Source organism: Hemiscyllium ocellatum, chromosome 18, assembly GCF_020745735.1.
Source record: "Hemiscyllium ocellatum isolate sHemOce1 chromosome 18, sHemOce1.pat.X.cur, whole genome shotgun sequence".
Classification (NCBI taxonomy): domain Eukaryota; kingdom Metazoa; phylum Chordata; class Chondrichthyes; order Orectolobiformes; family Hemiscylliidae; genus Hemiscyllium; species Hemiscyllium ocellatum.
This window is the reverse complement of record NC_083418.1, coordinates 74999631-75025555: the sequence shown is the minus strand read 5'-3', so window position 1 is coordinate 75025555 and position 25925 is coordinate 74999631. Positions and strand designations below refer to the sequence as shown.

The following is a 25925-nucleotide window of genomic DNA, read 5'->3' as shown; positions in this document are numbered from 1 at the left end:
TGACTCGCCGAGATAAAATAGACTGTGAGACACCACACAGGAGTACCGGGTGAACTCTCTGCGCCAGTGACATTAACCTTTCATTTCTTCACTGCTTTCTTCTGCAGCTGGGTGAAAAACTGGTGGGTGAGTCGGAATGCCAGGCACCATCCAGAGAGACTGTACTCTCGTTGGGAGCAGGACCACGATTTACAGGATATGGGACAACTTGGCCTTTTCTATGAATATCTGGAAATGGGTGAGTGAAATAACTAACCAATATCAAGTCAGGTACACAGGAGAGAAATGCTCCCAGTATTGAACTATCTTGTCTCTTTACTGGGACCATCAATTAATTTTAGTTTTAGCCCAAATCACCCAAAGTCCTTCCTTTCACAAGGTTACAATATCCAGTTGCTTGTTTGGTCAGCTCCCAGATTACTACAAAATATTTTTGTTCTTTCGACATTCTTTAATTTATTATGGACCAGACCAACCCCACCCCCCCACCCCCAAAATGTTCAGAAGAAAATATAGACCCCAACATTTTCTTATTTTAAAGGTAAATTTAAAGTGTTATGTTCCAGATGCAATTTGATTGATCAAACTACTGGATTTAAGATAGAATACACATTATTTGTCCACTATTGTTAAAATGCAACAAAGGAAATTAGGAATTGGTGTAAATTGCCTGTATTAGAAAACGTAACAGAAGAATAGGCTCAATAACAATTAATAACTAACTGTTCTGATATAGTAACATTCTATAAACATATTCTTGGCAAAAGGCAAATTCAGTAAACAGACCATCTCATATGCAGCTGCCGCAGTTAGCAGAGAACCGCCAGCTTTTAGCTGTAACCGAGAGGGGGACAAAATAGCTTCCACTTCTTCAAGACCCTAACAGCAACTGCTGAAAGCTAAAAATGAAAACTCCTGGTTCTGTGGGGTCTTGACCACACCCATTCAAGCTGCTTCTATTGTTCCAAATTTTTAAAAAAATCAAGGCCCCTCAAGCTGTTTACCCCAGTGGGACTGGTAGAGTGTGCATTTTCTCTGCCTTAAAACCTCTCTTGAAAAGAAAAGGACAAAATAGACCTCTTAAAGCCACAGTATCATCACAAATCTCTGCTCAACATGCTGGCCCAAGGGTGTAAATAGGGAACCTAATCCAATCTTTTTTTTTCCCAATGTTGCTTCTTCATGAGCAGTTGGAAAGCATCCCAGTGACTATGGGTTTGTTAAACTAGAAAGGTTACAGAAACAAATTTAAAGGGAATTTGCTGGGACTGATGGGTTTGAAGGATTGACTGGATAGGCTTGGACATCGTTCCCTGGAGCATTGCAGGCAGAGGAGTGACTTCACAAAGACTTATAAAATCATGAGGGATGTGGATTGTGTGAATAGCCTAGGTCTTTTCCCCAGGGTAGCGGAGTCCAAAGCTAAAGGGCATAGGTTTAAGGTAAGAGTGGAAAGATTTAAAAGAGGTCGGAGGGACAACTTTTTCACACAGAGGGCTGTGCCTGTACACCATGAGCTGGCAGAGGAAGTGGTGGGTATGGGTATAATTACAACATTAAGAAAATGTTTGGACAGGTACATGGATAGGAAAGGATTAGAGGAGTATGGGCCAAACGCAGGCTAATGGGACTAATACAGTTTCAGATTCCTGGTTGGCATGGATGAGTTGGACTGACGGACCTGCCTCCATAGTGTATGATTCTGTAACTCGTGTTGGATTATCATCTCCTTTCTACCTCCATGTGCCAATTGAGTTCTAGCTGAATAGTTGATATGATAATTGATAATTAATAGTTGATAATTGCATTAAACCAAAGTCTTAGCCTGTGCCTTTGGTTCTTGTACAGCGCTGTTCCATAATTTTTGGACTCAATTTAATGGTGTTACAAAATTATGAGATATTATAAAATGACAATATTGAACTAAAGACTCATAAATACTAGGATATTCTCTGTTAAATTTGTTTTGTTTCCTATTTCCTTTAAGCAGGAAACTTATTGCAAACGTGCTTTCAAATTGAACCAAGACAATATTTGCAAAACAAAGTCTTCAAAGCCTTGTCATTTTCAAGTATTTACCTCGCTGCGCTTTTTAATAACAGTTGTATGCTTTCTTATTCAGAACACTGACAGAACTGGAAGGAATGGAGTAGATGGAAAGAAAGCATTGAATAGTTAATATTCTAATAAAAAGTCTGAGAACAAAAACAGGAGGTTGTGTTGATCTGGAAAAGTATTATACTTATGAACAAGCCATCATATGAATTAGGAACAGGAGTAGGCCCCTCAACTCTTGCACCTGTTCTGCCAGCGATTAGGTGGCTCAGTGGTTAACACTGCTCCCTCACAGCAGACCTGGGTTCAAATCCAGCCTCGGGCGACTGTCTGTGTGGAGTTTGCACATTCTCCCCGTGTTTGCGTGGGTTTCCTCCCGCAGTCCAAAGATGTGTTAGTTAGGAGACTTGGCCACACTAAATTGCCCATGGATATGCAGGCTAGGTAGGGAATTGCAGGATTATGGCAATAGGGCAGACGGGATACTCTTCAGTGGTTCCGTGTGGTCGTGATGGACCGAATGGGATTCTATGATTCTAAGATCTGCTTCCTCCAGTTCCCAGGGCAAAAGTGAGAACTGCAGATGCTGGAAACCAGGATTTAGATTGGAGTGGTGCTGGAAAAGGACAGCAGGTCAGGCAGCATCCGAGGAGCAGGAAAATCGACATTTCGGGCAAAAGCCCTTCATCAGGAATCTTGCTCCAGTTCCCACCTGCCCTCAATAACCTTTCACCCCCATGCGTAATCTATCTGTCTACTTCTGCCTCAAAAAATATCCAAGGACTCTGCTTCTAGTGCTTTTTGACAAAAAATTCCAAAGACTTACAACCCTCTTGAGAAAATAATTTCTCCTTATCACTGCCTTAAACAGGTGATCCCTTATTTTCACATAGCAACTCCGAGGACTGGGTTTAACCATATTTCCCCTCAGGATTGTACACATTGCAATCAAGTCACCTCCTACCCTCCTGAATTCCAGTGAGAAAAAACTTTTGTCATTAGACAATTGACCCATTTCAGGTATATCCAAGTAATCTTTCTACGATAAGGTAGAAAGTAGTTGAAGGAAAAATTGGACCATAAGGAGGAAATAAAATGTAATATCTAAAAGTGAATATATTTCATGAGTTTAACTCCACTTTAACACAAATTTAAATCTTAAATTCGTGGCATTTTTGTAGAATCAGAGAAGTACACTGAGTTTGCACTGACCCTCCCACCCAGACCCAGACACACCACCCTATCCCATTAACCCCAACCCCTAACCTGCACATCCCTGGCGACGTAGCATGGCCAATCCACCCTGACGTGCACATCTTTGCACTGGGGGAGGATTTTGGAGGACCCGGAGGAAACCCACACAGACACTGGGAGAATGTGCAAACTCCACACACAGTGTCACCCCGAGGCTGGAATCGAACCCATGTCCACGGCGTTGTGAGACAGCAGTGCTAACCACTGAGCCACGTACCTCCCATTTTTCCTTCCAAATTATACTCTTTTCATTATGATTTCTTCAGCAAATAGCATAAGTGAAGCATGTTTCTGGAGTGCCTTTTTATGTAATTGTGGCCAAAATTGGAAGTCATCTTTCCATTAAGTAATAATAAAAACCAGTCATAAATCAAACATGACAAAGAGCATTGAGAATGGAAAGGGTTTACAGTTGTGTTATGCGCTGTTTCCATTACAGTTATCCAGTTTGGGTTTGTCACTCTCTTTGTGGCCTCATTTCCTCTGGCACCAGTTCTTGCTCTGCTCAACAACATTATCGAAATCCGTGTGGATGCCTGGAAGTTCATCACCCAGTTCAAGAGACCCATGGCAGCAAAGGCTCACAGTATAGGAATATGGCACCAGATTCTGAATGGTGTGGCCGTTTTCTCTGTGGTTACAAATGTAAGTATTCATGCCAGTTGGTGTAGCACCATAAATTCTTTATCCAAAATACTTCATTCAGATTTTCAAGGTCCTTGGTGTTGCCAAGAAACATGGCCCACCTTGAACTGAGGCCAAAAACAAGGAATTAAGTACTTCCCCATTGGTGTGGACTTGGGAGTTGCCTAGATTATATGTTTTGGTCCTTTGGTAGCTAATTTTTTAACATTTTCACAAAGATCTGTAGCTCAGGTTGTGGATGAGGTTGTTGGTTAACTCTATGAGCTAATAGGTGATCAAGCAAACTTTTTTTACCATGCTGGGTAACAACGTCAGTGTGACTCCCCTGAAGCACTGTTGTTCTTTTGGTTTTAATGTGGCTCTGATCTGTTGGGGGGAGTGTCACTTCCAGGTCTTCTCTGCAGCGGTTTGTACACTGGGTCTATCTCTATTTATCTGCTGATGGCCTTTTTGGTTAAAATCCAGGCTTCCAAGAACTCTCTGTCGTGTCTCTGGGATAGTAAATTTGTCATAATTGAATTGATGGCCCTCTTGGTCCATGTATATGGAGATGAGGGAGAGTGGATCTTGTCATTTAGTAACCAATTGATGTTTGTGAAGTTGGATGGCTAGCTTTCCTGTTTGTCCGATGTAGTGCTTGTTGCAGTTGTTGCAGGGGATTGTGTATACCAAGTTGGTCCAGCATGCTATTGATATGGGGTCCTTAATCCTGCTAAGTAACTGGCTTAGGGTGGCTGTTGGTTGGAGTCCACCATAATACCCAGTAGTTGTAACAGTCTGGTAGTTCATTTTGATGTGTTCTTCACGTAGGGTAGGGTGGCCAGAATGTTGGCAGATACAGTGTCTTCTTGGCATTGTCTGTTGGGCAAGCGCTGGTGGACGAAGCTGATGGGGTATCCACTGTTAGCAAAGACTTTGTGTTTGTGTTCTTCCTCTGCCTTGCACAATTCTGGTGTGTTGCAGTGTGTCACGGCTGTTTTGGATAGGGTCTTGACACAACTCTGATTGTGGATGTTGGGGTGGTTGCTATAGTAATTAAGGGTCTGCTCCATGTGGGTGGGTTTCCTGTGTACTTTAGTTGTAAATCCTCTGTTGGTCATCCATTCCACCATGACATCTAGGAATGGGAGATGGCTATTGTTCTCTTCCTCTCTGTCAAACTTGATGCCTGTGAGTATACCATTAGTGAGGTAGTGTGTTTCATCCAGTCTAGTATGTTTGATGATGACAAATGTGTCGTCCACGTATTGTATCCATAGTTAGATTAGGGGAAAGGCTCTGTTTTCAAATCTCTGCCTGACCACTTCTGCTATTAGTCCTGAGATGGCAGAGCCCAATGGTGTGCCATTGACTTATTCTGGCTGTTGAAGACAAAATGGGGGTGAGGCATTGGTCTAATAGACCTAATAGCTTGAGTTTGTTGTCAGTGCTGATGGTGTTTCTGTGAGTCATTTTCACCAGCTCCTCTAGTAGTGTGGCAATTGTTTCTTTGGCTAGTGATGTATCAAAGGAGAGGAATAGAGCTGTGACATTGAATGAAACCTTGATTTCATCCTCCTCAATTTCAATGTTCCTAAGGTTGTCAGTGAATTCCTGGGCCGAGTGAACAGTTGATCTGCTGACGAGGTGTTTCAGTTTTCGTTGTAGTTCTTTGGCCAGTGTGTGCTTGGTGAGCTAACTAAGGACCTCATCCTTTGGTAACTCTCAGACTGTTGGTGTCTTGTGTATAAAGCAGTATTACTACCGGTCTTAGTCAGACTACAATCTTGCCAGAAAGTAAGGAAAAGGAGCAGGGTTAGTTCGTAAAGTCCCTTGAGCCATGGCCACCATTCAATATAATTTGGACAAACCAAAAGAAAAAAAAATATGGTCTACCCTGCCTGTCCAATAAAACTGTGATACCTTCTGTACTATATTTGAAGTGTGTGGCATGGTGGCTCAGTGGTTAGCACTGCTGCCTCACAGCGCCAGGGACCCGGGTTCGATTCCAACCTCGGGCAACTGTCTCTGTTCTCTCTGTGTCTGCGGGGGTTTGCTCCGGTTTCCTCTCTCAATCCAAAGATGAATTGGTCATGCTAAATTGCTCATAGTGTTCAGGGATGTGCAGACTAGGTGCATTAATCAGGGGTGAATATAGGATAGGGGAATGGATCTGGGTGAGTTACTCTTCAGAAGGTCAATGTGGACTTGTTGGGCCGAAGGACCTATTTCCACACTGTAGGGATTTTAATAAATTATCCTTAGGACCAGGTTTAGTGGAGTACATTGTCTCTCTGAAGTCTTGCCAAGGTATTACCCATTTCCAATAAAACAAAGAACTCCAGATGTGGAAATCTGTCTTGGTTATAGGAAGGATATTATCAAGCTGGAGAGATTTCAGAAATGATTTACCAGGATATTGCCAGGATTAGATTAGATTACTTACAGTGTGGAAACAGGCCCTTCGGCCCAACAAGTCCACACCGACCCGCCGAAGCGCAACCCACCCATACCCTTACATTTACCCCTTACCTAACACTACGGACAATTTAGCATGGCCAATTCACCTGACCCGCACATCTTTGGACTGTGGGAGGAAACCGGAGCACCCGGAGGAAACCCACGCAGACACAGGGAGAACGTGCAAACTCCACACAGTCAGTCGGCTGAGTCGGGAATTGAACCCGGGTCTCAGGCGCTGTGAGGCAGCACTGCTAACCACTGTGCCACCGTGCCGCCCATAATTTGAAGGTTTAAGTTATAAAGAGAGGCTGGATAGCCTGCAGGAGTTTGAGGGGTGACCTGATAGAGGTTTTTAAAATCATGAGGGGTATAAGTAAGGTGAATGGCAGGTGTCTTTTCCCTATAGTGCAGGATTTCAAGCCTAGGGGGCATATTTCAAAGATGACAGGGGAAAGATTTTAAAACGACATAAGGAGCAATGTTTTTACACAGAGGGTGGTTCCTAGTGAATGCAGGTGTAGTTATAATGTTTGAAAGACATTTGTATAAGTACATGAGTAGGAAGGGTTTGGAGGGATATGGGCCAAGTACAAACAGATGGCACTAATTTAGTTTGGAATAATGCTCGGCATGGACTGGTTGTACTGAAGGGTCTGTTTCCATGCTGTGACTCTATGAAATAAACACAGGAATCACTATAGAAAGCAGAATTGTCTTTTTTTATGGCACTCTTCTAAATTGTACTCTGTTTTTACCAACTTGAAGAAAAATGACTGCAGATGCTGGAAACCAGAGTTTAGATTAGAGTGGTACTGGAAAAACACAGCAGTTCAGGCAGCATCCGAGGAGCAGTAAAATCGATGTTTCAGGCAAAAGCCATTCATCAGGAATACAGGGAGAGTGCCTGAAGGGTGGAGAGATAAATGACAGGAGGGTGGGGGTGGGGAGAAAGTAGCATAGAGTACAATAGGTGAGTGGGGGTGGGGATGAAGGTGATAGGTCAGGGAGGAGGGTGGAGTGGATAGGTGGATAGGCAGGTAAGACAAGTCATGGGGTCAGTGCTGAGCTGGAAGTTTGGAGCTGGGGTGAGGTGGGGGAAGGGGAAATGAGGAAACTGGTGAAGTCCACATTGATCTATTCTTCAGCAAATAGTGTATATGAATCAACTTAACTTAGCTTTCTCTCCACAGGTGCTGCCAGACATGCTGAGTGTCTCCAGCAATTTCGGTTTTACCGATACATTGCTATGGCCAAGTTTATGTTCTGAACTATTAATTGCAGAATTGAAATCCACCAACAGACTTTTTTTGATAAACAATTTATTTTTATAACACACGATTTAGGAAATATAGATGCAAAACTTTTCAGCACACAATAAGGCAAAATACTGCAGGTGCTGGAAATCTGAAACAAACACAGAGAATGCTGGAGAAACTCAGCAAATCTGGTTGTATCTGTGGAGAGAGAAACAGTTAATGTTTCGAGTCTGACATGACTCTTTAGAATGAAAAGAAATTGGAACATAGGTTCTCTTTTGACAGAGGCAAAGAAGAAAGAAGAGAGCAAATGTATAGAGGGAGAAAGTGGGGACTGCAGATGCTGGAGATCAGAGCTTAAAAATGTGGTGCTGGAAAAGCGCAGCAGGTCAGGCAGCTGCTGAAGAATCCTGAAGAAGGGCTTATGCCCGAAACGTCAATTCTCCTGTTCCTTTGATGCTGCCTGACCTGCTGCGCTTTTCCGCCAACACGTTTTTAAGGAAATGTATAGTGGCCCAGTCAAAAAAAATTGGATTGTTAATAGTGAAGAGAGAAAAATAATAGATGAATAAAGGATGTGTATTGAGGTGTGTAAGGAGGGAATTAGTCCTTTCTTCTGAGTGCACAGTAAGCAAGTTACAAACTCTGAGAAGGGGGTTGAATGAGAATATAAGAAAAATAGCAGGCATGTATAAAGTAATCAGTCTCTGAAGGTTTTGAATTCAATGTTGAGACCTTGAGGCTGTCGAGTATCTAATTGGAAAATTCGATGTTGTTTTTTGAGAATACATTGTGTTTCATTAGAACATTGCAGTCACCCCAGGACGGAAATGTTGACAATGTTGAGGGCGGCACGGTGGCACAGTGGTTAGCACTGCTGCCTCACAGCGCCAGGGACCTGGGTTCAATTCCCACCTCAGGCGACTGACTGTGTGGAGTTTGCACGTTCTCCCCGTGTCTGCGTGGGTTTCCTCCGGGTGCTCCGGTTTCCTCCCACAGTCCAAAGATGTGCGGGTCAGGTGAATTGGCCAAGCTAAATTGCCCATAGTGTTGGGTTAGGGGTATGGGTGGGTTGCGCTTCGGCGGGTCGGTGTGGACTTGTTGGGCCGAAGGGCCTGTTTCCACACTGTAAGTAATCTAATCTAAAAGTAATCTAATCTAATCTATACCTGATGGTTTATTGAAATGACAGGCATCTATGATTTTGGGATAATTCCTGCAGCAGTTGTGTAGGAGGTGCTGGTGAAACCATGTTTGGAGTATTGTGAGAAGTTTCATCCCCTTATTTAAATAAAGGTATCTTTCAGTTGGTGGCAGTTCAGAGCAGGTTCACTAGAATGATCCCTGGTATGGAGGATTGTCTATGGGCAAAGTCTAAAGAGATTGGGACTGTGCTCACTGCAGCTTAGAAGAATGAGAGATGATCTCATGGAGACATTTAGGATTCTTCAGGGGCTTAACAGTTTAAATGCTGAGGGGATGTTTCCCATCACATGAGAGTCTACGGTTGGAGGCATAGTCTCAGAACAAAGGGGCACCAATTTAAAACTGAGAGAGGATGAATTTCTTCTCTGAGAGTCTTTGGAACTCCTCCTCACAGAGAACTGTGGGGGTAGATTCCTTGATTTTATTCAAGGCTAAGATAAGTTCTTGATCTGCAGGGGATTCAAGGGTTAAAGGGAAATGTCCCATTTTCCTGACATGAGGAAATTTGGATCACTCATGATCCCATTAAATAGCAAAACAAGCTGAAGGGTAAAGTGACCTACTCCTGTTTCTATTTCTTATGATATTATGGGTGCTGGAAATATGAAACAGCATATTTCCTGTGAAGTCCAGTGACCCTGAGGTTCTGAAAAAGTATCAATGGACTCGAAACATTAACTCCGTTTTCTCTCTACAGATGCTGTCAGACCTGCTGAGTTTCTGCAGCAACTTCTGTTTTTATTTCAAATAAACTAATTTTCACAATCCTTTAAACATAAGCACCCAAACAAAATTACGATTGGAAGATCCTACACTTCCTCAAATACCTGAGGTAGTACATCTCCTAGAAAAGAGAGAAAGCTGAACAATGAAGGAAGAAAACTTGCCAATTTTTACTAAAAATGCTTTAAGGGACACTCCAGAAGACTGATTTTTTTTTCACAATTAGATACTGGAAAATGGGCAGAATTTAACTACTTTTTTCATTGTAGTACAATTGTGTGAGATATTATTTCCTTTTTCCAATAAATTACATGTTAGCAGTATAGGACAAATTAATTTGGGAATAATATTATAATGAGTGTTCGAATTGGTAAGGTTTTCACCATCCCGTTAATATACCTGACTTCTCAAAAAGTGGTTAATTTATGTAGAAATATGTAATTACCCTGTACTAAAGTCATGACTCCTCCTTTCAAATTCTTTTAGGCTTTCATTGTGGCTTTTACCTCAGATATGATTCCCCGTTTAGTTTACATGTACGCTTATTCTGAAAATCCTCAACTACCCATGCAAGGCTACATCAACAACAGTCTGTCAATCGCCAGCGTTTCACAGATAAACCCCAACGTGGAAAGAAGTTCTGAAATCCTCACTTGCCGGTAAGGATTTCACAAACACTTTTACGTCCTTCTTGCGGGTAAGTGGATTACCAATGGTGCTTCAGTTATAAATGTATTTTTAAACGAAAGAGAACAATCTAGTTCTTTTGACAAAGCTTGAAAATGCGCCTGATTTTCCTGCCAGTGGCAATCTCCCTCAGATTGACATTACTGCCCTTGTTGATGAAGGAAGGGGGCTCTGCATTTCTGAGATGCGCTTCCGCTGAAATGTGGAACTATACTTCCATTGTGGCAGTACTTTCACAGCACAGAACTGTCAGAGGAAGGCCAACCGTGTCCCTTTGCTCACAGCAGCTGTTACGTCCTGAATTTCAAAGGCCAGGAATCGCACAGAACCACTGTGACAGCTGCTATAAAACATGGTTTGCAGAAGATGGGTGTGATATTAAGAGTACCAGGAGGGTTGGGTGCCAGAGGGATAGAGGGTAAGGTGCCAAATGGGTTGTGTGCCAGGTATGTAAGGTGACAGTTAATAAGGGTGGGGTAGGAAGGCAAGTTATAAGAAGGAAGGGGGCAGGTAAGTTTTCAGAGTGGGTTCACTGAGGATTGGGCAGAGCAGATAGTGACTGTAGGTGGTTCGCTCCAGTGTTAGGGGACCAGATAGGGTCTGCAGGAGGAGCAGGGGTCAGGTTGTGTCCTGGTGGAGATTGCTCCAATTTTGGCAACAGGATGTGTTTGCTGGTTGGGACACAGAATAGGGACTTAATCTGGCAAAGATGAGGGGCTGGGTGCTACTGACTGGGGAGATGTGTATCAGGAGCAGGAAAGGGCTTCTTGGATCGATATCTAGGTTTTTAAGGGATCTGTGGGTTTTGAATGAGGTAAACGTGGGGATAGACTCTGCATTTAATAGTCTAACCTTTCCTGGGTAACTAATTACTTAATTTTATTAGAACTGTCCAAATTCTCCAAATTAAGTGTAGACTTTTGGAGGGTTGCAGATGTGAGGAGGTTGTACGGGGGAGAGTTCACATTCCCAGGTCATTCCCCTAGACTCTGCTGCAATGGGCATTTTACAGGGTTCCCATGCACACCTCCTGTCTGTCTGGCTAGAGGGGAATTCTGATTTGCAAGCTAAGAGATTATCACTTGTGTGGGAGTCGGGGCTGCTTTGACCTGAGTGTTTTGATTTTCAGACCACTGTCAAAAGTTGCTGTTATTGATAGCAATCTGAATGAGACTTGTTTCATTTCACAAAGATGTTTCCTTTTCAAATGTGCAGGTATAAGGATTATCGTTACCCTGCAGGACATCCATCAGAGTATAAGCACAACATGCAGTTCTGGCATATCTTGGCTGCAAAAATGGCATTCATTATCATCTTAGAGGTATCATTAAAATCTCTCCTTAGAGTTTAGCCTCTGATTGTGAAATGCAAGTGATTGAAAAAATATTATTAAAGCTGCTGAGCACATAGGCTGATAGGATTGTGGTTTCTAATTTGGAAGGAATTTGATTAACATTCACATTGACACTAGTGTACTCCCTCAGATGAGTGAGATTAATATTCACGGTATAACCCTGAAGCTAGCTGCCTCTGAGAAGGTCAGCAGGCTTAATTTCCCACCATGTGAGATTTGCCACCTTTACTGAGATGGAGAGGCAATGGCCAAGTGGTATTATCACTAAGCTACTAAGCCAGAAGCTGAGGTTAATGTTCTGGGGATGTGGATTCAAATTCTGCCATAGAATATGAAAAAAATTCTCGAGATAAACAACTATGGGTTAAAGAGTAATGAAACCATTGTCAATTGTAAGTGGAAAAAACCTATTTGGTTCACTAATCTCCTTTAGGGAAGGAAATCTGCCATCCTTACCTGGTCTGGCCTACATGTGACTCCAGACCCACAGCAATGTGACTGACTCTTAACTGCTCCCAGGCAAAAAGTGCAGACCAGTGACACCCATAACCTGTGAATATATTTTTTAATAGAATTGTGTATTTACCAGCACTTCAATAGTATGCAAATTCTGCAGCTCCCCCTCATCTTGCTAAGCTGTTCGCTCACCACGTCGAGCCTTATTAAATTGGAGCTGTGAAATAATGATGCCCTGTTAGGGAAAATAGCTCCAGTTTTAAAGTTGTAAACCGTCTTGACAGGTTAGATTAGGTGAAGAAATCTTTTTAGAACGACATCTATTTCTTGACATAGTGCCAGGAAACCAAGTACAATCCAACCCTCAGGCAACTGTGTGTAGTTTGCAAATTCTCCCCATGTCTGTTTGGGTTTCGTCTAGGTGTAAAAAGTGAGGTCTGCAGATGCTGGAGATCAGAGCTGAAAATGTGTTGCTGGTTAAAGCACAGCAGGTTAGGCAGCATCCAAGGAACAGGAGATTCGACGTTTCGGGCCAGAGCCCTTCCTCTAGGTGCTCAGGTTTCCTCTCTCGGTCCAAAGGTGTGCAGGTTAAGTGGGTTAGCGCTGGGGTGAGGGTGGGGGTGCGGGTGAATCTGGGTGGAATGTCTTCAGAGAGTCAGTGTGGACTCGATAGGCTGAATGGCCTTCCTCCACACTGTACGGAATCAATGATTCTGTATGTTAATGAAAAGGGCTGTGGGGCTGTCATAGTTTCCTAACAAACATCTCTCAAAGTCATTATTTCAAAACTGCTTGTTTCTGGAACCTTACTGCCAACACATTGACTCCAGTAAAGCAGCCAAATGTCATTCTTTAAATGCAACTTCCTCATCACAAATGTACAAGGTAGAAGCTACAGAGAGTACTCAGACACGTTCCCAATTGCTTTGCCATTCATGGCTGATCTGATTGTAACCTCACATTGATATTCTCACTTATCCCAATAACGATTTTTTTTTTGGTTAAAATGCATATATCTACAACTGCCTTAAAAATATTCAAGGACTCTACTCCCACAACCTGTTCAGGAAGACAGTTCCAAAGATTAGCACCTTCTGAGAGAAAAGAGATTCACCCAACCTCTCTTTTTAATGAGTGACCCCTAATTCTGGATTTTCCCAATATAGGAAACATCCTTTCCACCTTTCCATTCAAACAAGTAAACATTGAATATTTATTTCTGAATACAGATAGTTCTTCTATAATGTGATGGTTGCGTTCTTGTGTAACCCCGTGATATAGAAAAATCACGCTTTAGAAACAGCGATTAAAATGTTGGCACTATAACCATGTTACAGCCAACACACGTTATAAAAGTTCACACTTGAGAAACAATGACCCCAATTCGTCAATCGCGTTATAGCGAAGTAGGGCTAACAAAACTCGCGTTATAGCAGAATGGCCTGCAATGTTCCCTGGAGCACATTAACCAGTGCCTAGGATATTGTTAGGTATTATAGAACTCAGAAACTTTCTATCCCTGAACCCCCAGACGAAACATCATGCTAATGACTTCCATTGTTGAATTCTAATATTCTCTGTTTATCCGACTAAGTTCACGGTGCTGTAGATGTGGATTTATTTATGGTTTTTATTTTGTTATTGCTGTTCACTTCCAGCATGTTGTTTTCCTGGTCAAGTTTGCAATCGCTGCTCTGATTCCGGATGTCCCTAGTGAGGTGAAAGCTCGGATAAAACGGGAGAAGTATTTAACGCAGAAGATTTTGCACGAGTACGAGCTCAATAAACTGAGAGAGACACTTGCTGGCTCAGGGAATTGTGCTGGAAACAAGGAGGTCTCCGTTCAGGCAGAAAAGGTGGAACTGCTGAGCGAGCAGTTATAGTCCAGGTGGTGGCAGCTTTAAACGCAGCGAGAAAGGACTCATGTGTCTGCCATGGTAAAGCAAATTGATTTGTTTATTTGGCGAGGAACGGCCTGCTATGACAACAGTTCCAGCAATGGCGAAGTTGCTGCAACTAATTACGATACTGCTGTCACGTTGTTGAGCTAATGCTTTTGGTGCAGCAACAGTTGAGAGTGGTTTTCTAACCTGGCAATTAACGGTTCCTGTTGTCTTCCTGGCTGTGCCATTCCTTTGATGTGTGAAGACTTCTATTGTTGTCAAGGAAACACTGACTGTTAAACCGTCCAAACCATTACTGACCTGTTGAAAAGCTCACATATAGGATAATGAAGAATGTCAAGATATCAGTTATAAATCTATGTTAAACCTTATCTGATCTAGAATGAGAACCGATGCAATCTTGTGATCAGGTGTAATGTCTTTTTGTTTTTTGGTTTGACTCCTTTGGTTGTTGACTCCATCATATTTGCTTTATCTTCTCTCGGCCGCTCCTTTTCTGTCTCTTGTCTCTTTTTATTCCTTCCCCGCCTTTTCTCTTTCATCTACATTCTGCTCAGATTCATCAGACCAACAGTACTGTCTGTAATATAATGAAACAAAACTTACACAAAATAACTTACAAAGTAAAGTCATGTTCTATGAAATCTAAAGTGGAAACTACTGTGAGACACCAATGCACATAGTGTAACTACTGAAATCTCATTGACCCATTCACACAGGAAATGTCTGGGCAGATTGCTACAAGGAAAGACTTCTTTGTGTCAAAGATATGGTTGTTCAAAATTCTTAACTTTATGCACATGCTCAATGAAAAAAGCCATCAGTTTATTGTAATACCGCCACAGCTAAATGCTACACACCTCTTTATTGCTACAATGTTGGACCGTGCTCTAGTTTCAGTGACAAGTCAAGAAATATGCAATTAGTTTAGAATCAAAATTTACACTCGGAGGTTGCATTAAAACCTTCTTTGAAAGATGTTTTAAAGAGGTGGCTGTTTGAATTGCAGAATAGGTGTGGAGTGAGTGTGTTCCAATCACAGATGTCCCAACCTGTGCCAGCAGACAAATGGATGCTCAAAAAGCCGATCCTGCAGCAATAACATGCTATGGATGACATAAAGGGGCATCAAAGAAGGATATTCTTAAACAGCCTAGACACGTTGGCCACCTGCCAATGCCCAGTGTGTCTTGAAAGTGGAGCTAGATTGAAGCTGTGAAATACCAGCGTAGCGGGCAGTTAACTGGCTTCAATCGGCCAAAGAGCAGGCATCCTAGAGGGCAACATATTCCCCCCCTTGTATTATGGCATCGGGATGGGTGGGAATGAGGTGGGATGGGCACTCGGCATATTTTGTATGCACCCCCCCCCCTATCAAAAACATACCTGACAGAAAATCTACCCCATGGTGTCTTGAAGTAAGGTCCCTCCAGCGAGCTTCTGAGACTGGTCAGACATGGTGCCATTCCACGTTCCCTAAGAACTTTTCCTTCCTGAAAGCCCAGAGATGCACCGAAAGGTCAGCAGGGTTGGGGGGAGACCCCCACCCTCCCATGTGGTATCACGGAGGCAGCTCACAGAGATCGTAGGTTAACCAAACGCAGGCTCACCAAGATTTGAATGAGAACGACCTTTTCTCTGAAAAACAAAATAATTTCACAAACATAAGCATGGGGAGCCTGATCCACCACTTAATAAAATCATGTCTGATCTAATTGTAAACCCCAATACTCTTCCCTCACTCCCCCCAACACACTTGCTTATCAAAAAAACTATTCACGTCTGCCTTAAAAATATATTAAAACTCTGTTTCCAGAGAGTTCCAAAGACTCTTGACCCACTTTGAGAAAAAAAACCTTTTGTCTCATCTCTGTTTTAATTGGACTATGGCTTCTTGAAGACATGATCTTTAGTTCTAAATTCTCCCATGAGATTCTAAATTCTGTCAACATTTATCCTGTCAAGACCCCTCAGGATCTTATAGGTTTCAATCAAATTTCTTATTCTAAACTCCAGCCAACACAGGCCTATCTTGACCAATCTTACCTCATGCGACAACCCATCCAATTCAGCTTTTAAAGCTGATAAACAAAAACAGAAATTGCTGGAAAGACTCAACAGGTCTGGCAACATTTGGGGAGAGAGAAAGCGATGTTTCAAGTCCACTGACCTTTATTCAAAACGTTCAGAAGGGTCACTGGACCCGAAACCTTAACGCTGCTTTCTCTCCCTAGATGCTGCCAGACTTGCTGAGTTTTCCCAGCAATTTCTGTTTTTGTTTCTGATTTCCAGCATCTGCAGTTTTTGTTTGATTAGGCTGATTAACCCTTCTCTGAGTTATTTCTGATGTATTCTTGTATGTCTGTTATTTTGTAAATAGGAAGAGTGCATTGAATAATAATTAGTCCAATAGACCAGGGGAAGGTTTTCTTTGTTGCTTCCTGTGAATGGGCCATATGTAAAATAGAGGATCAGACTGTGATTATTCCCAGGTCAGTACGGTCTTAATGAAAGGAAAATAGTTGTTGGCAAAGAGTATTTTTCACACACTAAATCCATGCTTTAAGTTATCTGGCACAATGTGTTCTCTCTAACATTGTTTTGTTTTTAAGGCCTGCATTTCTTCTGATTTACATGCACAATCCTGGTATCACGTAGTTGTCCCCTAACCTCCAGCCTAACCTGATGCAGTTACATCCCCATGCTTTCTTTCCCCTGGCTTTACTTCCTTCGCCTTTGTGGTGGGTCTTGTCCCCTGTTTACCCCCAAACCACCTTCCAAACCTCTCCTGGCTTGCCATCTCTGTTCCCCATCGTCCCTTTCACCCCCTCATAATCTTGCCTTTGTCTACCTCTTGGGCCACTCAGTTCACCATTCCCACACACACCTGTAGGTTCCAAACTTGTCCTGATGGGCTCCATTTACTGGTGGAAGTTGGTGGGCTCTCTGCACTGACTATCCTCCACCATTGGATGGCACCTAGTCAAACTAAGGTACTGTATTTTATGAATATTTTGAACAATACTGTATTGTACTGTACAGATCTTGATTTTCTTTATATTCTGTGTTCTATTTTAGTTTGCAAGTTATTTCAGCTGTGAATGTAAAGTGCTGTGCATGTATGGTACAATATTTCAACATGTTTTTTGTTTTGGGCTAAAAAAAATTGCCCAAAGGAACCTAACTCTGGCTTTAACATTGGCTTCCATAGGAATCAATGATTCACTTAAGGTTATTTCACTTAAAGTTATGAGTTTAAGGGATGTAATCAAAGTTTTAAGTGAGGACTTGCTGTACAAACTTCTAGGAGGTGTGCTTCCACATGAATCCAGTCAGAGTTCTAGTTTTCTCAGAGACTTGCAAAAAGTCTAAGTAGAAATGTGTTCATCTAGTCCCCAGTTTCAATCACTTTTTTTTCCAAAGGCCATAATCTTAAAAAACTGACTTCAGGTCATAGGCAATTGCCAAGCACAGAATTCTTTTTAAATGTATAATGCAGTTTTAATTTTAAGTCTTTTTGATTGCAGTAAAGCCAGTACCAGTGGAAAATGTCTGTTAGAGGACACCGTACAAGCCACACTTAAGTAAAAGGAGAAAGTGAGGTCTGCAGATGCTGGAGATCAGAGCTGAAAATGTGTTGCTGGAAAAGCGCAGCAGGTCAGGCAGCATCCAAGGAGCAGGAGATTCGACGTTTCGGGCATAAGCCTGATTCCTGAAGAAGGGGTTATGCCCGAAACGTCGAATTTCCTGTTCCTTGGATGCTGCCTGACCTGCTGCGCTTTTCCAGCAACACATTTTCAACACTTAAGTAAAAAACAGTCATTGCTGAAAACTCGGGCCATGCAGTTTTGATGAGAGGGTTGAGGAGTGGGGAGATGGACTGACCAATGTCAGTGGCACAGATGTGGCTATCCACCACTATGTTGGTGTCATGTTTGACTGAGTCTCCTGCTGTAGATCATTAGGAGGATCTTTATCAAGACATTGCACCCTAGTAAAGGCAAGGATGTGAAGTGCACTGGCTGTAACCTGGGCACCATTGCCTCCTCGAAGTTGCTGGTTAAATTTAACATTCATTCCCATTTTGCGGGTGCTGTGAATGGTGACCCTCGTTCATGGACTCAGGGCTAGCACTGAGCTTTTCACCCAACCAGCTGATCGTCCATGGCGGTTTTTGACCCTGAGCATCTGTAAGAAAATTGGTAGGGACTGAGAACTCGGGGAGAAAGTGAGGTCTGCAGATGCTGGAGATCAGAGCTGAAAATGAAATCAGAGCTTATGCCCGAAACGTCGAATCTCCTGTTCCTTGGATGCTGCCTGCACTGAGAGCTCAGGACATGTTTTCAGCTGTTGGCAAAGTTAGCATAGTGGACACATCTAACCGTAACCCATCTTGTGGCAAACCAGGGAGCAGGCACGGTGGCACAGTGGTTAGCACTGCTGCCTCACAGCGCCTGTAGACCCGGGTTCAATTCCCGACTCCATTGTGTGGAGTTTGCACGTTCTCCCCGTGTCTGCGTGGGTTTCCTCCGGGTGCTCCGGTTTCCTCCCACAGTCCAAAGATGTGTGGGTCAGGTGAATTGGCCAAGCTAAATTGCCCGTAGTGTTAGGTAAGGGGTAAATGTAGGGGTATGGGTGGGTTGCGCTTCGGCGGGTCGGTGTGGATTTGTTGGGCCGAAGGGCCTGTTTCCACACTGTAAGTCTAATCTAATCAGAGAAGTGAACAGTGACTGGTATCCCCAAGTAAGCTCGTTTCCACTCTTCTCCATATTCACAGGAACTGGGAGTGGGGAGTGAAGTTGTCAATGCAAGTTACATATATCATCACAAGCAAACAGTGAAAATCCTCACTTGCCCATCATTTGAGTACATTTTGGTTTGTTCTTGTGAACCTCCAATGTATGGATCTCCCCTCCATACATCAGTTGTTCAGAGTCTTTCTGCACCACATCTTGTCCGTTCAGCAATCCCCCCATCCCGTCCACATCCTCTTTCTAAGATCAAGAGTTTCTTCTGCTGTCAATTGCAAAATCCTCAAAATTCCTAAGCCCATAGGATTGATAAACCTATCTCCATTTGGCTCCTCAACTTGGATTCAGACATCTTTCCTGACCCTTCAGACATGGAAGCAAAAGTAGCTGAAGCCATCAGTAGCAGAGACATAAGACCTCACCCTGCTGTGAATAATGTATCAAGGATTACTCTTCCTTTTCCCATCAGCTGCTGTAGCAAGATGATTTCAAAAGTACTTCAGTCTCACCACCGAGAATTCAATGATTTCAGCATTTACGTCTGCTATCATAGGTTTACTTTCATCACATTTAGAGCTATTTTGTAAACTTGCTTTAGAAGTTTAGAAGTTTTATAAGTTCTAAAAATCCTTTGCAAGTCCATATGTGTTTTGTTTTCTGAATGAAAACCATTGGGTCACATAATAGACATGCTACTGTGAAGAAGGACTGAAAATCATTCTTGACATTAAAACCAGGATTAATCTTGTTTGAAATTTAAAATAAAAAGAAACTGAATGGAAAAACTCAACAGATCTGGCAATGTCTGTGGAAAGACAGCAGGGTTTTGTGTCCAGTGACCCTTCTTCAGAACTGGACCTGAAACATTAACTCTGCTTTTTCTTCACCGGTGCTGCCAGAGCTGCTGAGTTTTTCCAGCAATCTCTGGTTTTGATTCTGATTTCCCACATCTGTGGTTCTCTGGGTTTTTCTGATCTTATTCAAAATGGATTGCCAGTCAATCTGATCAATACCAGGGCTGAGCAGTGGTCACTGCAGGTACTGCAGGGAGAGGCCCCAAAGAGAATCATTGCAGTCCCTGCACATCTCTCTGCCTCTCTACCACCCCCTCCCCTCTCACACTCCTAAGGCAGGTCCTGAGCTATAGGGTGGGAGAGATCCTCGAATCCAAGGACAGAATAGTGGGGTTGGCAGATTCTGTCAGGTAGGGACATGGGGAACCTCCCCAAATGACTCACTGTGCTCTTGTCAGTACCACTTTTCTTCATGTGGGTATTTATGAATAAAGCTGCCCACTCCAGCTGTAATTGGATCATGCCAGCATTTATCGTGGTCAATTGACCTTTCAATGAGTTTGGGTGACTCTTTAGTTATTTACTTAAAGTTGCTGGGTAAGGCTGCTAATTTGCCCACCTCTGTAATACGAGGCTAAGTTCGAGGTGGGCACGGAAATTAGCAGGCCAGACAGCTGTCCTATTTTACACACACCCCCACCATCCCGATCCCAGGGCCATCTCAGCTTCAGGTAACATAAATATTTGACAAAGTTTGCTTCTTCTAATTGCCCTTGTCACTGTGGGAACACTGGCTATCTTTTTACTATAATATTTTTTAAGAGTCATGGTTATTTTAAATTCAGATGCCATCATTAATATTCTGATTGTTAATAAAACCCATAGGTTTTAAAGCTGCAGTTTTACTTCATCATTGTACGCTGCTGGCCACTTATTTGAAAGAATGTGTCCTGACTGAACAACATAGACATAAAAGAATTGAAAAATTATTTCACTTAAAGTTGATCAAATCTATTGAAACTGCACAAACTCATGACTTGTGAATTAACACTGAAATTCTTAAAAGATTTTTGTAAACCTCTATCTGTAAAGTACAGGGCGGCATGGTGGTTTGGTGGTTAGCACTGCTACCTCACAGCACCAGGAACCCAGATTCAGTGTCAACTTCGGGCGAATCTCTATGTATAGTTTGCACATTCTCCTCATGTCTGTATGGGTTTCCTCCAGGTGCTCTGGTTTCCTCTCACAGTCCAAAGATATGTAGGTTAGGTGGATTGGCCGTGCTAAATTGCCAATAGTGTTCAAAAGTGTGCAGGCAAAGTGGGTTAGCCATGTGAAATGCAGGATTATGGGTATAGGGTAGAGGAGTTGAATCAGTGCAGACACAATGGGCTAAATGGCCTCTTTTAGCACTGTGGGGATTCTACCTAGAAAGCAGTTTGATTTACTGCAGTGATAACTCAGAACTATGTATATTTTTTTAAAAATCAGTTATTAACATGGAAACGCAAAACCAAAGATATAAGAATTCTCAATGTGCAAGAATCAAAATGCACAGTAACATCAGACGAGTGAAAATCCCCAAAGGCAAAATACTGCAGATGCTAGAAATCTGAAACTAACACAGAGAATGCTGGAGAAACTCAGCAGGTCTGGCAGCATCTGTGAAGAAACAGAGTTATCGTTCCGGAGAAGAGTAGGACCAAACTCAAAACATTAACTCCATTTCTTTCTCCACAGATACTGCCAGACCTGCTGGACTTCTCCTCCATTCTCTGTTTGTTTCAGATTCTGTGCTTGCTGGAGCAAAACTGACTTGCTGCTAAATTGAGAAGTCAACTTGATGACTGATTCAATCTTCAGTGGCACACAAGCAGATGTGGTGGGATACCTGCCCCTGACCAGATGGTTGCTGTATTTCAGCATAAAAATCATCTGAAGAGCAATCTGCCACTTAGAGAAATCTGCTTGGTCTAGCGATGCAAAGATGAGCTGGTTGCTGTAGATTTATCTTCATTCTAAATGCAGTATCTATGAGATACCCTTTCCATACTACTTGAATGTTACTCAATAGTTTTACACTGAACACTAGTTAGTCGGCTGAGAAATTTGTGATGCGACTAGTCATTTGTAGGCCAGCCGGGAGCCCGGGGGAAAATAATAGTTGATGCATTATGTGGCAAATTCTAAATGTGCAAGTGCTTATCCTGTACTCTCATGGTGTCAGGAGAGAAATGAGTCAGGATTCTTTAATCTGCAAATATTACTCAATATCTTTAAGCTTTGCATTATAGAAATAATCAAATATTGATGCATGTCCACCCCCCACAGTTAGAAGTGAAAACTTAAAATGCATCAAAGTCACAAGATTCTGAAGGGTTTTGAGCTGTAGGTTTTAGTATTGTGTAAAGTGAGATACAAGCATGTATTGAGTATCATATTTCCATAACTGTTGTAAATATTAAATGTGCCTGCATCTAATCTGTATGAAAAGAATAGTCTAAGCCAGGACACTGAACTATAAATCATGAACTCAGCATAATTAGTCGTGAACTATTGATATAAAAGGCTTTTATATATTAAAAAAAACTCCAGTGCCTTCAAAGGAAACATCAAGAAACATTAAAATATTCACATCCATGCAACATTCTCTTTCAAAATACTTCCCATTGCAGGCGCATCAAACCTACCCTCTTCCTGGAAACTGGTTTTCTCAACTTGTTTTAGAGCATTCAGGCAAAAATGAAAACTGCAAGTCCCTTACTGGACTGTTGCTGCTTTCTCAAACAGTTGAGTCAAATAACTTCCTTTAACATTGCACAGAGGGAAAATATGCCTTACACCAAGAACTCAATAAAGCCATATATGTTTACAGTTCCTATGCAGAGCAGTATTGCCCTACCTTGTGAACCCCGTTAGAGAGAGGGATTTTGCCTATTCCAGGCAGCCAGACTGAGCATTTTTGACTTTGGCGTTTGGGGGAAATGAACGTGTCCAAGTATTTCATGCATATTGGCTACAGTTATATGTTTATTGCTTTGTTTCAATGAAGGAAAGATGTTACATGCTTGTGAGTAGCGGCTTTTCATCATTAATTTGTACAGTGTATTTTTGTAAACCTGTTTTTCTGCACTCATTCTGGTTCTCCCTCTCCTGTGGAATGATAACTTCATTGCAGATGATATTCCACGTTGCTGATTTCCAGTATCAAGAGATTGTTTCTCATAAGACTATTTGCCTTTCAAGTGACACAACTTTGATTATTCAAAATAAATTGTATAACACATCTGCTTTCTACCTGACTACAAATGAAATAAAACATTTTACAATGTCACGGCAACTCATTCAGCTTTTGTGCTTTTTTCTGTCATTTGGACTTCTGATTTACCACTGGTGCTGTGGTGAGAGTTTGATTACAGGGTTGTCAGTAAGGTTTTGGGGAGGAAACAGGTACCAAGTGTTTACTGTGGAAAAGGATATGGAAGTTTTAGAAAGTAGCAAAATAGATGGTGACACCTTGCAAAATGTCCATATTCCAGAGGAGAAAGTGCTGGATGTCTTGACATGCATATAAGTGGATAATTCCCCAGGACAGTGTTCCCTAGAACTCTGTGGGAAGCTAGAGAAGTTATTGCTGGGCCTCTTGCTGAGATATTTGTGTCATCGATAGTCACAGATGAGGTGCCAGAAGACTGGAGGTTGGCTAACGTGGTGCCACTGTTTAAGAAGGGCAGTAACGACAAGCCAGGGAACTATAGACCAGTGAGCCTGACCTCGGTGGTGGGCAAGTTGTTGGAGGGAATCCTAAGGGATAGGATGTACATGTATTTGGAAAGGCAAGGACTGGTTAGGGACAGTCAACATGGCTTTAGAACATAGAAAAGTACAGCACAGAACAGTCCCTTAGGCCCACGATGTTGTGCCAAGATTTAATCCTAATGTAAAATATAGTAACAATCTATGCACCCCTCAACTCACTGCTATCCATGTGCATGTCCAGCAGTCACTTAAATGTCCCCAGTGACTTCGCTTCCACCACCACCGCTGGCAACGTATTCCATGCATTCACAACTCTCTGCGTAAAGAACCTACCTCTGACGTCTCCTTTATACCTTCCTCCTAATGTCTTCAAACTATGACTTCTCGTATCAGTCAATCCTGCCCTGGGGAAAGGTCTCTGGCTATTGACTCTATCTATTCCTCTCATTATTTTGTACACCTCAAACAGGTCTCCTCTCTTCCTTCTCTCCAGAGAGAAAAGTCTGAGCTTATTCAACCTTCCTTCATAAGGCAAGTCCTCCAGTCCAGGCAGCATCCTGGTACACCTTCTTTGCACCCTCTCCAAAGCCTCTGTATCTTTCCTATAGTAGGGCGACCAGAACTGGACACAATATTCCAAATGTGGTCTCACCAGGGACTTGTAGAGCTGCAGCAAAACCTCGTGGCTCTTAAACCCGATCCCCCTGTTAATGAAAGCCAAAACACCATATGTTTTCTTAACAACCCTATCCTCTTGGGTGGCAACTTTGAGGGATCTATGTACTTGCACACCCAGATCCCTTGGTTCCTCCACACTGCCAAGAATCCTGTCTTTAATCCTATATTCAGCATTCAAGTTTGACCGTTCAAAATGCATCACTTCGCATTTATCCAGGTTGAACTCCATCTGCCATTTCTCAGCCCGGCTCTGCATCCTATGTCATGCTGCAGCCTGCAGTAGCCCTCTATTCTATCAATGACACCTCCAACCTTTGTGTCATCTGCAAATTTACTAACACACCCCTCAACCTCCTCATCCAAGTCATTTATAAAACTACAAAGAGCAGAGGCCCAAGGACAGAGCCCTGCGAAACCCCACTCAACACTGACCTCCAGGCAGAATACTTTCCATCTGCAACCACTCTCTGCCTTCTGTCAGCCAGCCAATTCTGAATCCAGATAGCCAAGTCTCCCTGTATCCCATACTTCCTGACTTTATGAATGAGCCTACCATGGGGAACCCTATCAAATGTCTTGCTGAAGTCCATATATACCTGATCCACTGCTCGACTGTTGTTGACCTGTCTTGACACCTCCTCAAAGAACTCAATAAGATTAATGAGGCATGACCTGCCCCTCTCAAAGCCATGCTGACTGCCTTTAATCATACTATGCTTTGCCAAATAGTCATAAATCCTATCTCTCAGAATTCTTTCCACAACTTTGCTGACCACAGACGTAAGACTGACTGGTCTGCAATTGCCAGGGATTTCCCTATTACCCTTCTTGAAAAGAGGAACAACATTCGCCTCCTTCCCATTATGAAGGGCATGGATAGGATAAATAGATAAAGTATTTTCCCTGGGTTTAGGGAGTCCAGAACTAGAGGGCATAGGTTTAAGGTGAGAGGGGAAAGACATAAAAGAGATCTAAGGTGCATCGTTTTCATGCAGAGGTGGTACATGTATGGAATGAGCTGCCAGAGGATGTGGTGGAGCCTGGTACAATTGCAACATTTAAGAGGCATTTGGATGGGTATATGAATAGGAAGGGTTTGGAGGGATATGGGCCGGGTTTTGGCAAGGGGACTAGATTGGGTTGGGATATCTGGTCAGCATAGACAGGTTGGATCAAATGGTCTGTTTCCATGCTGTGCATCTCTATGACTCTAAGTGAGGATTAATCAGAAATGGAATGCACCAACTTCGATGGGATTTGGGTTCCGCTGCTATTAGACCCAATTCTTCATTTGTTCAACAAGGGCGGGCAGATCGGAATCAATCTCCACTGTGGGTAAAGAGCAGATCACTGATCCAATGGCCTTTGGAATAGGGATCAAACCCCATGCTGTTGGTGTCAATCTGATCCACAAGATCTCTCTACTCAAATAACATTCCCAGAAATCTAAACGGCTGTGGCCACAAGCACTTTTACTTACAGGTTGAGTTCTAAAGCTGTGAATAGTGATGACAGAGGGTCCAATTTGCAGAGGAAAGGGGGCATGAACAGCATGGTTGCTCAGTGGTTAGCACTGCTGCCCCACAGCACCAGGACGTGGGTTCGACTCCACCCTGGGGTGACAGTGTGGAGTTTGCAAATTCTCCTCATATCTGCGTGGGTTTCCTCTAGATTTCCTCCCACAGTGCAAAGATGTGCAGGTTAGGTGGATTGACCATGGGAAATTACCCATAGAGTCCAGAGATGTGCAGGGTAGTGCGTTAGCCAGAGGAAATGAAGGGTTACAGAGATAGGGCAGGAGGGTTTGGGTCTAGGTGGGATGCTCTTCGGAGAGTCAGCGTCGACCCAATGGGTTGAGTGACCTGCTTCCACCCTGTAAAGATTCTATTTTTTCTCGACACCATTGTGCAAATAACTTTGTTCAATATTTCTATCATTAGGAAAAACACTCCTCATGTGGG

General features: G+C 42.7%; 1 protein-coding gene across 1 annotated transcript in view; it reads left to right on the top strand.

The window, feature by feature from the left end:
- The window catches only part of ano5a (anoctamin 5a), a 205942-nt gene extending 191394 nt beyond the window's left edge, over nt 1–14548 (top strand). Inside the window, exons 16-20 of the mRNA XM_060839101.1 lie at nt 108–238; nt 3749–3954; nt 10068–10240; nt 11484–11589; nt 13737–14548. Coding sequence (XP_060695084.1) covers nt 108–238; nt 3749–3954; nt 10068–10240; nt 11484–11589; nt 13737–13961 — 841 coding nt within the window. The 3' untranslated portion in view covers nt 13962–14548. The remainder of the gene's footprint in view (nt 1–107; nt 239–3748; nt 3955–10067; nt 10241–11483; nt 11590–13736) is intronic.
- Nucleotides 14549–25925: the final 11377 nt, after the last annotated feature.